The sequence below is a fragment of the Rhineura floridana genome, chromosome 2 (genome assembly GCF_030035675.1).
Source record: "Rhineura floridana isolate rRhiFlo1 chromosome 2, rRhiFlo1.hap2, whole genome shotgun sequence".
In the NCBI taxonomy this organism is placed as follows: domain Eukaryota; kingdom Metazoa; phylum Chordata; class Lepidosauria; order Squamata; family Rhineuridae; genus Rhineura; species Rhineura floridana.
In genome coordinates this window covers 59,416,023-59,433,217 of record NC_084481.1, presented here as the reverse complement: position 1 = coordinate 59,433,217, position 17,195 = coordinate 59,416,023, and the positions used below count along the sequence as shown (strand labels likewise).

The 17,195-nt window shown below is 41.1% G+C and overlaps 1 protein-coding gene across 15 annotated transcripts in view; it reads right to left on the bottom strand.

Moving 5' to 3' along the window:
* Positions 1 to 17,195, bottom strand: part of NEB (nebulin) — a 293,643-nt gene that overhangs the window by 182,407 nt on the left and 94,041 nt on the right. For all 15 annotated transcript variants that reach the window (XM_061608784.1, XM_061608789.1, XM_061608791.1 and 12 more), the window contains 9 exons: positions 11,459 to 11,662; positions 11,076 to 11,180; positions 10,870 to 10,977; positions 8,856 to 9,167; positions 8,427 to 8,630; positions 7,397 to 7,501; positions 3,633 to 3,740; positions 2,777 to 3,088; positions 1,769 to 1,972 (listed from right to left, as the gene is read on the bottom strand). In XM_061608784.1, coding sequence (XP_061464768.1) covers positions 1,769 to 1,972; positions 2,777 to 3,088; positions 3,633 to 3,740; positions 7,397 to 7,501; positions 8,427 to 8,630; positions 8,856 to 9,167; positions 10,870 to 10,977; positions 11,076 to 11,180; positions 11,459 to 11,662 — 1,662 coding nt within the window. The remainder of the gene's footprint in view (positions 1 to 1,768; positions 1,973 to 2,776; positions 3,089 to 3,632; positions 3,741 to 7,396; positions 7,502 to 8,426; positions 8,631 to 8,855; positions 9,168 to 10,869; positions 10,978 to 11,075; positions 11,181 to 11,458; positions 11,663 to 17,195) is intronic.

The window sequence follows — 17,195 nt, the reverse complement described above, 5'->3', positions numbered from 1 at the left end:
ATCTGGAAGCACACCGGTTGGGAAAGGCTGATCTACACAGTCAAAGGCTTTGATGTAATCTCTAAAGCACAGGATGATTTCCTTCTGAAATTCCTTGCTCCATTCCAGTATCCAATGTATGTTTGCAATATGATCTCTGGTGCCTTTTCCCTTTCTAAATCCAGCTTGGACGTCTGGCATTTCTCGCTCCATATGTGGTAAGAGCCTTTCTTGTAGAATCTTGAGCATTACTTTTCTTGCATGGGATATTAAGGCAATAGTTTGATAATTACTGCATTCCCTGGGATCCCCTTTCTTTGGAATTGGGATGTATACGGAACACTTCCAGTCTGTGGGCCATTGTTTAGTTTTCCATATTTCTTGACAGATTTTTGTCAAAATTTGGACAGATTCAGTCTCAGTAGCTTGTAACAACTCTATTGGTATGCCATTTATTCCTGGTGATTTGTTTTTTCCAAGCATTTTAAGAGCAGCTTTCACCTCACATTCTGACATTTCTGGTTCTTCATCATACGGTTCCTCCGTGAATGAATCTGTCATCCTGTCATCTCTTTTATAGAGTTCTTCAGTGTATTGATTCCATCTTCCTTTTATTTCATCTCCGTCAGTCAGTGTGTTCCCCTGTTAATTATTCAACATCCCTACTCATGGTTTAAATTTCCCTTTCATTTCTCTAATCTTTGGGAACAGGGCTCTTGTTCTACCCTTTTTGTTGCCCTCTTCTATTTCTATACAATAACTATTGTAATAGTTCTCTTCGTCCCTACGTACTAGTCACTATATTGTTGCATTTAGGGTTCTGACTGTGTTTCTATCTCCTTTTGCTTTTGCTTTCCTTCTCTCTTTAACCATTTTAAGAGTTTCTTCAGTCATCCATTGAGGTCTTTCTCTCTTTTTAACTAGGTATTGTCTTTTTGCATTCTTCCCTTATAATGTCTCTGACTTCAGTCCATAGTTCTTCTGGTTCTCTGTCAACTAAGTTTAAAGCCTCAAACCTGTTCTGTATTTGATCTTTATATGCTTCTGGGATGTTATTTAAATTGTATTTTGGCATTATGATTACTTTGTTGGTCTTCTTTAGCTTTACTCTGATTTTCGATACAACCAGTTCATGATCTGTACCGCAGTCTGCTCCTGGTCTTGTTTTCGACGAAAGTATGGAACTTCTCCATCTTCTGCTCCCAGTTATATAATCGATTTGATTCCTATATTGACCATTTGGTGATGTCCACGTGTACAGTCGTCTTTTCAGTTGCTCAAAAAATGTGTTCGCAAGAAACAAATTATTGGCTTCACAGAATTCAATAAGTCTTTCTCCTGCTTCATTTCTGTCTCCTAGGCCCTATTTCCCCACAATTCCTAATTCTTCTCTGTTCCCTACTTTTGCATTCCAATCCCCCATGATTATCAGCAGATCTTGTTTTGGTGTGTGATCAATTTCTTCCTGTACTTCTGCATAGAATCTCTCCAATTCCTCTTCTTCTGCGTTTGCCATTGGAGCATAGACTTGTTATACTGATACTGAAACATTAATAGCATGTCATATTGCAAAATAAATAAATAAATATGTAGTACACATATCTACATGCATGACCCAGCCAAAACCATGTACATCTAAGTCCCCTTGACTTAAATGACAGAAGTCAGGGAACATCCAAAAGCTCTCAGATTGAAATCAATGACACATGAAAAAACATTGGATCACTTCTACCCTGAAATATGACCCTGCAATGATTGCACTACAATAAAATGCTCAACTGAGATTCACCTTATTCATTGTTTCTGCATTATGCTTTGCCAAAACCAATTCCAGAGAATCTGGCACACTGGTGAATTGAAATCTGTCTGGTGGTTGACGATAGAGCTTTTCACTTAGGATCTCTCCAGCCTTCTTGGCTTTTTCGACATCCAGTGAACCAATAGGAACCCAGCCAATGCCTTTCATCCACTCAAGGTCTGATTTGTAGTTATTCTGTTCATAAGAAAAAGATGGAATTACTTAGTGATCTCTATTCATGTAACGTAATTGACCACCAACAATCACTAGAGTCATGTTGTCGTCTTAATATTGCAACAAGCTCTTCCCTCATTATGCCATGTGCATAGGCTTTATGTAGTGCTGAGAACATTCGTCACCATCCACAACTCATTTGCTCAAGAGCAATGGTTTGGATAACAAGTTCTTCATGAATCAACGAGCTTCTTCCATTCATGGACAAGATCTAGCCGAGGATCCCACCAATGGCACACAGGGAGGAAGTACTTTCTACTGATTGTTCCTTCCCCTTGCTGTCCTGTGCCATCTCTCATGCTGCTTTGGAGGGTCTCCCCAAACCTCTGGATCTTGGATCCATTCAGAAGCAAATTTTAGAACCAATGGTTCTTTACTAAAAAAAAACAAAGGGCTTAGATCTCCAGACCTTAAACTGTATGCTCAGGTTCTTCAACTACAGAGTTGTTTTTCTTCTCCTAAACTCAAACCAATAAATAAAGGAGCTACAGAATTCTAATACTATATTATTGACAATATTATAGTCTAGAATATTATACTATTCAACATACTGTGGTAGGAGTAACCAACATACAGCCCTCCAGATATTGCTGGGCTATCATTCCATCCTTGTTGATTGTTGGAAACCAATAACATCTGAAGGACATCACACTGGCTACCTCTGTACAATGGTATATTCTGGACACTCCTCCCATGTACATTCACACACACACACACCAGTACTTTGGATTAGTGCCAGTGAGGTTGAATCAGATCACTACTCACATCACTTTGTAATTCATATACTCTCTTAGCATGGATGACATCAGTTTGGTCTGGGAGACATGTCCACTGGTGCAGATAATGACGGTAATCGATATCACTGACCAGTTTCTGACAATTCTTTGCATGCAAGATCTCCAGCATATCCACAGGAGTGGCATACTTGGTCTTCCATGTCTCAAAGTCTTTCTTGTATTCCCTCTCACTCTGCATCTTGGCTACATTCATAGAATGCACAAGCTTAGGGTCATCCTCTATGCTGCGTGCTCCGATGTGGTGGCCAACTTGCCTGCGATAGCCTTCTTTGTATTTGTACTGAAATAAACACACATGCATGCTATAAATCATCTACCTAGAAGAGTGCTTGCTGTCAAGCAATTTCTTGGTATCTGCACTTATCAAAAATATGCTTCATGAATTGATTAAAAATGGACCTGTCATTTCTTTTTAAAGGGGCATTATTTTCAAGGTGCTTACAGATTGCTTAGCATTCTTTGGTAACAATGAAGAACTAGAAAGGCATCATTCTAGCCCCTGAGGGCAAGTCACTCATATTACAGTATTAAAATGGCCCTTTTTTCAATATTCTGAATGTGCTGATTAAACTTCCACATTAGTCTAAAATCAACAGAATTTACCTCTTTAGAAACATGTCTGGGAGTGACTGATGTCAGCACAGGACATTATTCTGAACTATTTGTATAGGGTCAAGCTATAAGACTGCAACCCTAATCAAATTTAACTGGAGATAAGCCCCACTGAACTTAGTAGGATGTGCTTCCAAATATTCATAATTAAGATCTGGCTGTTAATGTGGATCTTCTTCCGTGAGCAAGAATTCAACAAAATAGCTACTCACATCACTGGCAATATCTCTTGAGGCCTTGGCAGCTTGGATTGGAATGGCATCAACTCGTAAATCGTAGCCCCTCTTTCTTGCCTCTTCCAGGGCAAGTTTATAAAGACTCTTAAAAGAGAAAGAGAAAGAAAAAAAGAGATGGTTATTTAAATACTTAGAACTGTCATCCTATATCAGAAGAAGCCCTTTCCCATAGCTTTCTCTGACACCTAGTGAGGGGAAGGCGAGTGTATTCATCTCTTCTAATTGCACAGAACATCACAGCCTCAGGGAGCTCAGATTGTAGTTACATGAATAAAGCACTTCCCCCTCCAATGATGATCCCAGAGGGAATCCTTAGTTTTGGCTCTCTCTCCATTCGCAGAACAAACTGTAAATCTCAGGTCCTGGATATAGACTTGTCCTGGGATTGGTAGCAATGAGTTCTCTCTTAGTTCAATCACAGCGCAAACTATAAATCTCTAGTCCTGGCTACATATTTGTCCTAGGATTTATGGGAGTGACCCATCTCTGAGCAAGTTGAAATCACTAAACAGTCAAAACAAGCAGCAGACCAATGATTGGTAGCTCCACCAAGGGGATCTGGATTAAAATAAATGGGGCAAGGAATAAAAGGAACATGGTAGTTGGAGTCTACTACAAACCACCCAATCAAGGAGAAGGATGAAACTTTTGCAAAGCAAACTGTCAATGTTTCAAGGCATGATGTAGTAGTAGTAATAGGGGACTTCAATTACCCCAATATCTGTTGGGAGACAAATTCTTCCGAACCCAGCCCCTCCAAGAAATTATTCACTTGTGTTGGAGATAACTTTCTCCTACAGAAAGTGGAGGTAGCAACTAGAGGATCAGCTATCCTTCACTTGATTCTAACCAATAGAGATAACTTGGTGGATGAAGTGGCAGTTACAAGAACTCTGGGGGAAAGTGACCATGCTATACTGACCAAGCTATACTTGAGTTCTTGATTTTAAAGGAAGCAAAAGCTGAGAGTAGCCATTTGTGTACCCTGGACTTCAGGAAAGCTGATTTTAATAAACTCAGAACAATGGTAAGTACGGTTCTATGGCAAGTGACCCTAATGAGAAAAAGAGTCCAAGATGGGTGGGAGTTTCTAAAAGAGGAAATTCTAAAGGCACAATGGTAAACAATTCCATCAAGGAAAAAAGGGGAAGGCATCAAAAGAAGCTAATGTGGCTTCACAGAAAGCTTAGAGATTACCTGAAAATGGAAAAGGACACATACAGGAAGTGGAGGGAAGGCCAGATCACAAAGGAAGAGTACAGACAGGTAGCACGGAATTGCAGGGGTGACGTTAGGAAGGCTAAAGCTGAGAATGAGCTGAGGTTAGTGAGAGATGCTAAAAGCATCAAAAAGCTTTCTTCAGGTACATCCATAGTAAAATACAGAGAAAAGAAATGGTGGTACGGCTACTCAATGAGGATGACAAATAATAACATATGACTAAGAAAAGGCAGAAGTGCTCAATTCCTATTTTGGCTCAGTCTTCTCACAAAAAAGGAAAACATGAATTTGAAGGGGCAGGATTGCAGCTTGAGATTGATAGACAAACAGTCAAGGAATACCTAATCACTCTGAACGAGTTCAAATCTGCAGTGCCCAATCAACTGCATCCTAGAGTATTGAAGGAACTGGCTGAAGAAGTCTCAGAACCACTATCTATTATTTTTGTGAAATCGTGGAGGACTGGTGAAGTGCTGGATGACTGGAGAAGGGCTAGTATTGTGCCTATCTTCAAAAAGGGCAAAAAGGAGGAACCTCGGAACTACAGACCAGTCAGCCTAACATCAATCCCTGGAAAATTCTGGAGCAGATCATAAACTGATCAGTCTGTAAGCACCTTGAAAATAACGCAGTGATTACTTGAAGCCAAGATGGATTTATTAAGAACAAATCCTGCCAGACTAATCTTATCTCATTTTTTGATCAGGTAACCTCCCTGATAGACTGTGGGAATGCTGTGGACATAATATATCTCAACTTCAACAAAGTATTTGACAAAGTGCCCCATGATATTCTGATTAGCAAGCTAGCTAAATATGGGCTGGATGGAACAAATATCAGGTGGATCCACAGTTGGCTACAGAATCATACTCAAAGAGTGCTTTATCAATGGTTCTTTCTCAAACTGCGAGGAGGTAACGAGCAGAGTACCTCAGGGCTCGGTCCTGGGCGCAGTGCTCTTCAACATTTTTATTAATGACTTGGATGAGGATGTGCAGGGAATGATTATTAAATTTGCAGATGATACAAAATTGCGAGGTATAGCTAATACTTTGGAAGACAGAAACAAAATTCAAAGAGATTTTGATAAGCTAGAGCATTGGGCTGAAAACAACAGAATGAAATTTAACAAGGATAAGTGCAAAGTTCTACCCCTAGGAAAAAGAAATCAAATGCACAGTTATAAGATGGGGGATACTTGGCTCAGTAATACTACATGCAAGAAGGATCTTGGGATTGTTATTGGTCACAAGCTGAATATGAGCCAACAATGTGATATGGCTGGGAAAAAGGCGAACGCTATTTTAGGCTGCAGAAGTATAGATTCCAAATCACATGAAGTATTGGTTCTCCTCTATTCGGCACTCATTAGGCCTCATCTTGAGTACTGCATCCAGTTCTGGACACCACACTTTAAGAAGGATGCGGACAAACTGGAATGGGTTCAGAGGAGGGCAATGAGGATGATCAGGGGACTAGAAACAAAGCCCCATGAAGAGAGACTGAAAGAACTGGGCATGTTTAGACTTGAGAAGAGAAGACTGAGGGGAGATATGTGCTGTTTCAGTATTTAAAAGGTTGCCACACAGAGGAGGTCTAGGATCTCTTGTTGATTCTCCCAGAGTGTGGTGGGCTCTCCAACACTGGAGGCATTCAACAGCCACCTATCAGGTATGCTTTAATTTGGATTCCTGCATTGAGTAAATCAAATCAGTGCTTTATTTACTTTTAGCCATAGGCCATTGCACAGCATACAACAAACAATTTAAAACCATACGACCATTAAAACCATACAACTTAAAATTTGCAATCATTACAAGGTGGTGGGTATTTTGCTTTTACGTAATTTGCTCTTAGCTTTTTTGCAGCTAGGGCAAAGTTGGCCACCGCAACTGTTACCTGGTTGTACTTATCGGCCAGGAGCTCGGCTACTAGGATGTCGCAAGGTAACCCCCCTTTAAGAGTGATTAGAGGTGCTAGGAATTTGTGTCTAGGATTCCTATACGGGGGCAAAAGAGCAAAAGAGTAGGGGGTTGGACTCGATGGCCTTATAGACCCCTTCCACCTCTACAATTCTATGATTGTCTGTAACAGCAGTGTGACTCAGGCCGTCAATAACAATTGTAATAATTGCCCAGACCATTTAATGGGAACCTAGGGGGTAACCTGGCTTGCTCATGTGTCTTTAGACATTTCGATATGCAGAAACTAGCAGGTGAGGTTTTCATGGCATCAGACTAAACATCATCTCCAAATGGCTGCAAAGTGAATAGATGCTAAACAGGTAGCTACTAGAGAGGCCAGCTCAACAGCCTCTGGCATTCCATAAGCAAGCAGACATGGTCGCAGATGTGGTCACAGATTTGTTCTGTCATGCAATCGAAGAGGAATAGAAATAAAATATCTCTGTAAGAAAACCCATTCTTCAATAAACATATCTTCTGCCAGATTATCACTTTCAGACAGTGGCCGTTCATGATAATCAAATGTTTAATACACCTTATGACAAATGAGCTCACCTGACTGTAGTTTATCTTGTTCTCTCTAGCCAGCGTGATTTCAGGGGTATCAGGCATTATGTGGATTTGTATCTTGTCTTTATCCCAAGCTTCAGTGTACAAACGCTACAAAAGAAATTCCATTAAAAAAGAAAAGTAAATCAAATGTAACCACTTCAAGCTCTCTCACCGATCCCTCCTTCCACTCCTAGGAAGAACATTGCCTCAAATACAGATGTCAATAAAATATGCATATATTTGGAAAGCACTAAAAGAGCTTGCAAATTATATGATAGCCAAGTATTTTAACAATTTGTTTCCATTTCACTCACATGTTTTTCCAGTTCAGCTTCAACTTTTTTCCCCTGAGCTCAGAATATCCAACTTTATTTTAAACACAATGGAACAGCTGTGCAATTTCCCCAGGTATGACACACTGCACAGTTATTCAGTAGCTTGCTGGCTGGCTATGGCTGGCATAGGCTCTACACATTTCATTCTTTCTGGTCTGTCCTCCTCCCTAGGACTCAGTTCTGTCACCTTAAACTTTATCTTTCCAAATATCATTGCCTTTACATCTGTTTAATTTTTTCATTCCCTCCCCCCAAATTGCAGCGGGGGTGATCATGACTAATGTAGCAAGGCAGTGAATTTTTAGCCTTCGCTCCTCATTGTATGATCGCACCCACCAACACCTGATGCTGGGAAAAGGGGGAACTGCCCAACTATCTACAGAACATTATTTGGATTCCAAAAGTCTGAAAACAGAGGCAGTTCTGTGCATGTTTACTCAGAAGTAAGTCCCACTGTTTTCAATGACACACACTCACATAAGCATGCATAGGATGAAAGCATTACTGATATTCTGAGATACTCAGAGCTAAACAGTCATGCTAAAACTGGAGCAGAATTCAGAGATTAAACATTTCAAGATTTAAAACACATAACATGTGACTGTTAATTTATTAATTGCAAAATTAAATGATTTAGGTAATGTTTCATTCTTGATTGTCTGATGCTCCATAATCTGAGATAGGCAATTGGTGCTCACCTTATTCATTGTTTCTGCATTATGCTTGGCCAATGCCATTTCAAGAGAATCTGGCGCACTGGTGAATTGAAATCTGTCTGGTGGCTGACGATACAGTTTTTCACTTAGGATCTCTCCAGCCTTCTTGGCTTTTTCAACATCCAATGAACCAATAGGGACCCAGCCAATGCCTTTCATCCACCCAAGGTCTGATTTGTAGTTATTCTGGGCATAAGTCAAAAGATAAAAAATTATGAGACACTGTTTTTGTGGCACATGCATTAGTGAGCTCTGTCTTGGAAGCATTTTATACAATCAGGAGGAAAATGGGCCATTTGACAGACCAAATCTTGCATACTCTCTGAACAAGCAAGACTTTTTTTTCTTTGAGTCCCCCCACCCCAGTACTTTGGATTAGTGCCAATAAGGTTGAATCAGATCACTACTCACATCACTTTGTAATTCATATACTCTCTTAGCATGGATGACATCATTTTGGTCTGGGAGACATGTCCACTGGTGCAGATAATGACGGTAATCGATATCACTGACCAGTTTCTGACAATTCTTAGCATGCAAGACCTCCAGCATATCCACAGGAGTGGCATACTTGGTCTTCCATTTCTCAAAGTCTTTCTTGTATTCCCTCTCACTCTGCATCTTGGCTACATTCATAGAATGCACAAGCTTAGGGTCATCCTCTATGCTGCGTGCTCCAATGTGGTGGCCAAGCTGCTTGCGATAGCCTTCTTTGTACTTGTACTGTTGACAAGAATAACAATCAATTTAAAATATAATATTTTACTTAGTGATTAACCTTCAGGAGATAGGATATTATTATCCAAAAGCATTAAATAACCTGCTGAAGTATATGTTCTGGGCTAAGTATTTATACAAAACCAAAACGTAAGCAAAATCTTTCACACAAAACCACATATATTTGCAGATTACACAGTGTCTACAGGGCTCATAAACATTATTATTATTACTTCAGTTTCTTAACTGCCCTTCACCATAATGTCCCAGGGCAGGTTACAACAATTTAACAATACAATATTAAAAACCAATTTAAAACAAAATTGTTGCACTTTTTAGCAATTGAGAGAAAAAGAATAGGAAACGAACCATGACTTTGGAGTGACAGTACTAGTCCTATATTTCTTAATCTCATTTTCCTGATGTATAGGTTAGTTTGCCTATTGTTGGTCAGTACTTTTCTGTGACTTTTTGTCAATGGTACAACAGAATCAATGAGAAGCACTCTTATAATCTCCTCCAAGGCTTCCTATTTGATTCAGTCCAATTCCTCAGCTCATAACTAGGCATAGTATAGTGGTTAACAGCCTAATTACATACCATATTAATCACATTACTACATAAATCACATAAAAGTATGCTTATCTCCATTGTTTTTATTTTGAAAGGGAAAGTGAGCCTAATCCAATGCCATGCTCCTGATTGGTTTGGGGAGTTTTGGTTTCTTATTAAAAATCCCCTGGCTGCTATTTGTTCCTGAATATGCCTTCCTTCTATGAGATCAGCAAATATGTTCATGCTTTAAAATCCAATGGAAAGGAACTTTCCATCATGAATTGGTGTTCCTGCCATGATCTGGCCTTTAGTGGGTGGATTATGGCCAAATTATCCATTATTGGGCTTGTGATCAAGTACGTAAGGTCAGCCCACACTTATTTCAGCACATGTGTTCAGTGATCATACAACTGGGTCAGGGCTGGACAGCATGTTCAATAAAGGATGATTAAAACCCCTATGTGCCAAGACACAATGGATTGCTTTAATAATCCAAAATCATGGATTCAAATGAGCAACTTGTTTCCCAGCATGGGTTAACATTTGTGGGAATCATGTCAAAAACTATTTTATTCAAGCACTCTTCAGATCCCACTATCAACACTTTGGGCAACTGTGAAAACTTAACTTATTCAGCAATTATTTCCATTTAAGAAGACTGACAATATCAATACCATGGGTAGGTGGGTGGAATTATTTAGTCCAGCCTTTCCCAACCTTTGGGTCCTTAGATGTTGTTGGACTACAATTCCCATCAGCGCTAGCCAGCATGGCCAATGATAAGGGATGATGGGGATTTTAGTACAACAACATCTGGGGACCCAAAGGTTGGGAAAGGCTGATTTAGTTCATCTAAATCTATCCAAAGCATTCCAAGATTAGCTGTATAAGTTGTGATAAATGATGGCTTCACATATCACAGCTTTTGAGTCATCATTCAACAGATCACCCCTTCCACCAAAATCATCTTTTCCTATAAGTGAGCCATAGAACAATATAACTTTTTTTTAAAAAAAGTAATATTTATTTATTTATTTTATTTATTAGATTTATACCCCCCTTCCTCCCAGTAGGAGCCCTAATAGTGAAAAAGAGTTGGAGATATGCCATTCCCATTATATGACAGCATCTGACAACATGCAGCCAGAACTACCTCGCTTGCGATATCTCTGGAAGCTTTAGCCGCCTTGATTGGAATTGCATCCACACGAAGATCATAGCCCCTCTTTCTAGCCTCTTCCAAGGAAAGTTTGTATAATTTCTAAAAGAATGACAAAGATTAGTTTAGTGTTTTAAAAGGGGCACTTCTTTTTCTGCTAAATTTGTTTCCTTCTAGAAGTTTTAAAGAAATTCACTTACATCACTATAGTTCATCTTGTTCTGCTGTGACAGAAGAATTTCAGGAGTATCTGGCATAATGTGGATGCTGGTTTTATCCTTATTCCAAGCATCGATATACATGCGCTAAAAACAACAAGTAAATACATTATTTGATGAAGGCAGCAGTTCATCAACTGCACAAAGATGGAAATTCTTGATTGGTTAATTAGGGTCTCATGCAAATCATGGTGAACAATATTTATATTGATAAAATCAGTAGCCAAACTCCAAAAAAGAGTGGGGGCAGAGCTCAGAGCCTGCATATTCTCAGCCATAGTACTGCCAAGCAAGTCAAAATATAGGATTTCCAGAGATAATTTTGTGTGTGCGTTTTTAGGAAAGGGACATTGACTGCAACTTACATGGTTCATAATGTCAGCATTATGCTTTGCCAAAGCCATAGGAAGAGAATCAAGGGGGCTAGTAAATGTGAATGTGTCAGGATGTTGTCTATATGTATGGTCGCTTAAGATCTCAGTAGCTCTCTTATTCTTCTCAGCTTCCAGGGAGCCACTTGGAGACCAGCCAGTGCCCTTTAGCCATTCAAGATCTGATTTATAGATGATCTGTTTTTTTAAAAGAGAAAAATTAGAGGACAATCATTTCATTAAACCCTTCCATTACAACTGAGGATTTTTGTCCTCACAAATTATAACCCACATGAATTAAAGAGACTGTTGTTCCATTGTCAATTAGCATCATCAAAGATTTTAAAAAATGAGAATTTGCGTCAGCTCTTTATTACTCTTACTAGATTTTCATATATAATGCCCATACAACCTAAGCAGATTGAAGCTGGATTGATGTGTGGGGCTGCCCAATAGAACCATATGTCACCACAGTACTGAAGGCACTGCAGTGGCTGCCATGGAGCTACTGGGCCCAATTTCAAGGTGTTAGTACTAGCATACAAAGTCCTAAATGGCTTGGGATCCAAGTACCTAAAAGAGCGCCTCCTCCAAAATCAACCATCTGAAGCCCTACTATTGGCAGAAAGGGCCCTGTTGGTGGTGCCTTTGCTGGGTGCTACCCAGTTGGTCCTGCCCTATGACAGGGCCTTCTTGGTGGTACCCGATTTGTGGAATGCCCTCCCTGATGAGCTGTGTCTGTCATCCTCATTATTAGGGATGTCAGAGAATTCTGATGAAAATAGAAATTGCTGATGTTCACTTTTCTGTTCCATGTCTGAAATGGAAATCATGTGTGAAATGGATATGATCAGTATCCACTGTTGTTGTTGCTTTCAGTTCGCAAAAAATACGAATGTATTACTTCCCCCCTAATTGCATGACGTTTCCTTTGCAACTGAAACAAATGGAGTAGAATAACATATTGGCAATGTAGCTTACGTAACTTACAGTGAAATACTAAAAACAACTTAAAAAACCAAACAGTGGAAAACCAAATGCGCATCCCATAGAAGGGTGTTCTGGAGCAGTAATCACAAAGATTCTGTTTCCTGTAGAGACCACTTTGGTCTTTGAATACAATGGAACTTAAAACAGGGCATCTTTAGTTCATCTTAAATTACGGGTACATTCACATGGCAGGAGGTGTTCCTAAAATCCGTGGCCCTCCAAATGTTGATGGACTACAACTCCATTCAGCCCCAGCCAGTATGGCCAATTGCCAGAGATTTATTTATTTATTTAAACAAAATTTATTGGTTAGAACATGTTGACGTGTGTGCGTTGTTGCGTGAAACAGCATACGTTACGTTGGAGTTAAGTTGCTCAAGAAACTTCTCAGATGCATTAGATCAGGTTAAGAGTCTTTTATTAAGACATTATGGCTTAAGGCTTTAAGATCCCCCCTCTAGGAGAGAAGTTCTCAGTTCAAAAACATTACACAGAAGACTCAGCTCAACACAGATAACTTCTAGAACTCTCCCAGTCTATCTTGATGCTGCCATGACAACGGCCTTGGCTATCCGTTCCCAGACTGGGCAAAGACGTAACTTCTCTTAGCTACAGATTTCCACACTTTCAGACTTAATGGAAAAACACTCAGTGACAGTGTGGTTCAATGGTCAACAATCCCCCCTTTTTCCCATCATGTCTGTAATTCAGTACAACAATTACAATAATACATTTCTACAATACATCTTGCAATACAGCTTACATTTCAGTACAGTTCAGAACATCTCTGCACATTTAGCTAAAACTTTATTCAATCAAACTTTGGCTGTACACATGTCAAATACAAAGTGTCAGGATCCATTTCCACCAGTTTATGCATTCCAGTTCTGGTAATTACCCCCACAGTATATCTTTCTGGCGGTTTCCCTATGTTTACTCTTGTAGAACGTCTTAATGGCACTAGGGCTTCTGCTCTCTCTGCCCCCCCCATCTGTGCTTGTGCTTGGCACAGCCGCGCAGGAGATTCCATTTCCTCAGCCTTACATTGCTTTGATCTTTGTTTCCCACAAATGAGCTCATTTAACGCATCTCTGAGTGGAATATGTGTGCCCTCCAGTTTAATGTTTAGATTTGGCTTAAATGATTGTGCTTGTGTGTCATCTGACCCTGTAAGAACAACTGTTTCCCTTTGATCCCAAGGCTTTTCTGAGACTTTAATGCTTCTGCTCAGAATTAATTGCTGTGTTTCTGGACACCAAACTCTGAAATATGCATTCTGAAATCCCAAAACAAAACCTTGCAGTGCTCTGGGCGCAAGCTTGCCCCTCCTTTTTCCCTGTGGAATGTGGATCCAGCATCTTGCCCCGAATTTTTGAATGTGTTGTATTTTTGGTTTTCTGCCAGTGATTTTCTCATAAGGCGACATTCCAAGTGCACTGTGTAATACCCTGTTGTGAATATAATTCGCATAAAGAATTGCTTCTGCCCAGAAAGAATTCCCTAAACTGCAATCCATTAACATGGCTCTCATTGCTTTCTGCAGCACCCTGTTTTTTCTCTGTGCAGTTCCATTGGAAAATGGGCTGTATGGAGCAGTAAAATTCTGTTTTATTCCCTTACTCTCAAGGAAGTCACTCAATGCTTTACTCGTGAATTCCCCCCCCTGGTCTGAGCGTATAGCCCCCACTGTGGTGCCATGTTGAGTTTCGATTCTCTTAATGAACAGTTTCAGCTTTTGCTCAGCTTCACTTTTATGCTTTAACAGAAAAACATGACAAAATCTTGAAAAATCATCCACCAGTACCATGAAGAATTTCGCACCTCCACGTGAAGCATTTATTGGCCCTGATAAATCAACATGAACTAGCTGGTAGGGAGCTGTTGTGGTTCTTTCAGCCTCCCGGTTAATTGGTGCAATAGTCATTTTAGCTTTATGACAAGAATCACAATCCATTAACTGTCCACAATCTCTTAAACGCATGTCTTCACTATGCATTGGGGTTTTCTTAATCGTGTCAAGGTTTGCATGCCCCAGCCTTTGATGCCATTCATGGATGCAGCCCTGATGTACCTGTGCCTCAGCATTTAACACAGCACACCCTGCTTGACTGCTCTTATTACAAACTGTGAATCATTAAGGCTTCCCTGCAAACACACTTGATCTCCCCTCATTACATAACATTTGTCTTTGTGGAACAATACAGAAAAATCACAACTCACCAGTTTTCTGACTGACAAAATGTTATGAGCTAATTCTGGAACAAACAAACATTCTGAAAGTATTCCCAGTTTATCAAATCTCACCAGTCCTCGGGCTTCCACGCTCTTCTGCGATCCATCCGCAAATAAAACAAAGTCCTGCTCATTTGTAGACGTGTAAAACAAACTCCTGTCTTTAATTAATATATGGCTTGCCCCGCTGTCAACAATCCAGTCAACAGGTGCTATAGTTTGTGGTTTCTGTTTACAAACAAAGTTCACATTTCCCTGCTTCAAGCCGCCGTCCCTGGAGTTTCGCTTGACCGCACAGTCTCTTTGAAGATGCCCACGAGCCCCACAGGCATAACAAGATTTCAGCCGTTGCTGTTCTTGCTTGTTTTCCTGTCTGCTGCTGCTTTCCTCTTTCAGCTTGGCTCTTTGCTTTTCCTCAGCACTTTTTGCCTCTTGTCTCCGCTGCCATTCCTGGGTCAGCTTTTCCTCAATAAACGCAACGTTCAGACCTCCGTCAGGCATGGCTTTGAAAGCCATGACCATATTATTCCAAGTCCCATCGAGCGAAGCCAGGATCAGATAGGTCTTCTGAAGGTCAGAGTGTTCGACGCCTTGGTCCGTCAGCTCTGCAAACAAGTGGCTGAATTCCGTGAGATGCTCACTCATTTCGCACTCACCCGTGAAGCGCATCTGGTACAGCTTCCGTGCCAAACATAATCTAGATCCTGCAGTCTGTTGCACATGAATGCCTTCCAACACGTCCCACATCTGTTTGGCGTTTGTAACATCTCTCACGTGTAGCAGTTGAGAGTCAGATGGAGCCAGAAATATAAAAGCCTGCGCCTTCTGATCTCTACGCGTCCAGGCTGTGGTCAGTACCACCGGAGGGGGTCCATCTATAATGTCCCATAAATCCTCTTTTATCAGCAAAGCCCGCATCCTCGGCTTCCAGCTTCCATAATTCTTTTCATTAAGTCGTTCCATCGGCAAGCCTCCCCCAGACAGGTTTACAGCCATGTTGCTCACCTCTGTCTGGCACAATCAATCAAGCTGCCCTCTGGAACTCCGTCTGCCGTTCAGACCAGCAACTTACTCTTGTGTAACACGCTGTGGATCTGGGCCCATAACCCTTGTTGACGTGTGTGCGTTGTTGCGTGAAACAGCATACGTTACGTTGGAGTTAAGTTGCTCAAGAAACTTCTCAGATGCATTAGATCAGGTTAAGAGTCTTTTATTAAGACATTATGGCTTAAGGCTTTAAGATCCCCCCTCTAGGAGAGAAGTTCTCAGTTCAAAAACATTAATAATAAATAATAATAATAAATTTAATTTCTTTGTCGCCTATCTGGCCAATGGCCACTCTAGGCGACTTACAAAATTATTAAAATACAATTAATAAAATACAGTAATACAATATAAAAAACAACACATCTGCAGCAACAATATTAAAACTGGGCAGGAGGCATTTCAGTTATAACAATTAACCCTCCCCGGATACCCCGAAGGCCTGCTGAAAGAGCCAGGTCTTTAAGGCTTTCCAAAACACATTTAGGGAAGAGGCGTGCCGGAGATCTTGTGGGAGGGAGTTCCAAAGAGTGGGGGCCGCCACTGAGAATGCCCTCTCTCTTGTACCCGCCAATCTGGCTGTTTTTGTTGGCGGGATTGAGAGAAGGCCCTGTGTGGCCGATCTTGTTGGGCGGCATAATTGGTGGCGTTGAAGGTGCTCCGTGAGATAAACTGGGCCGGAACCATGTAGGGATTTAAAGGTCAGTACCAACACCTTGAATTGGGCTCGGAAAACAACTGGTAGCCAGTGTAGGTCGAACAACACTGGTGTGATGTGATCTCGGCGGCGACTATTCGTAAGTAGTCGAGCCGCCGCATTTTGAATAAGTTGTAATTTCCGGACCGTTTTCAAGGGTAACCCCACGTAGAGCGCATTACAGTAGTCCAAATGAGAGGTGACCAGGGCATGTACCACTAGTGGGAGCTGGTGAACAGGAAGGTAGGGTTGCAGCCTTCGTATGAGGTGTAGTTGGTACCAGGCTGCCCAGCTCACTGCCGAAATCTGAGCCTCCATGGACAGCCTGGAATCAAGCACAACCCCAAGGCTGCGGACCTGGTCCTTTAGGGGTAGACTCACCCCGTTGAACTTCAGGTCGATGTCGCCCAACCTTCTCTTGTCCCCCACAAGTAGTACCTCGGTCTTATCAGGGTTCAACTTCAGCTTGTTCCTTCCCATCCATCCACTCACGGATTCCAGGCACTTGGACAAGGTCTCCACAGCCAACTCTGGTGAAGAGAGATAGAGCTGAGTGTCATCCGCATATTGATGACACTGCAACCCAAATCTCCTGATGATTGCCCCCAGCGGCTTCATATAGATGTTAAATAGCATGGGAGAGAGGATAGAGCCCTGTGGCACACCACAATTGAGAGGCCAAGGATCTGATACCTCCTCCCCCAACGCTACCTGTTGGTACCTATCGGAGAGAAAGGAATGGAACCACTGTAATACAGTGCCTCCAAT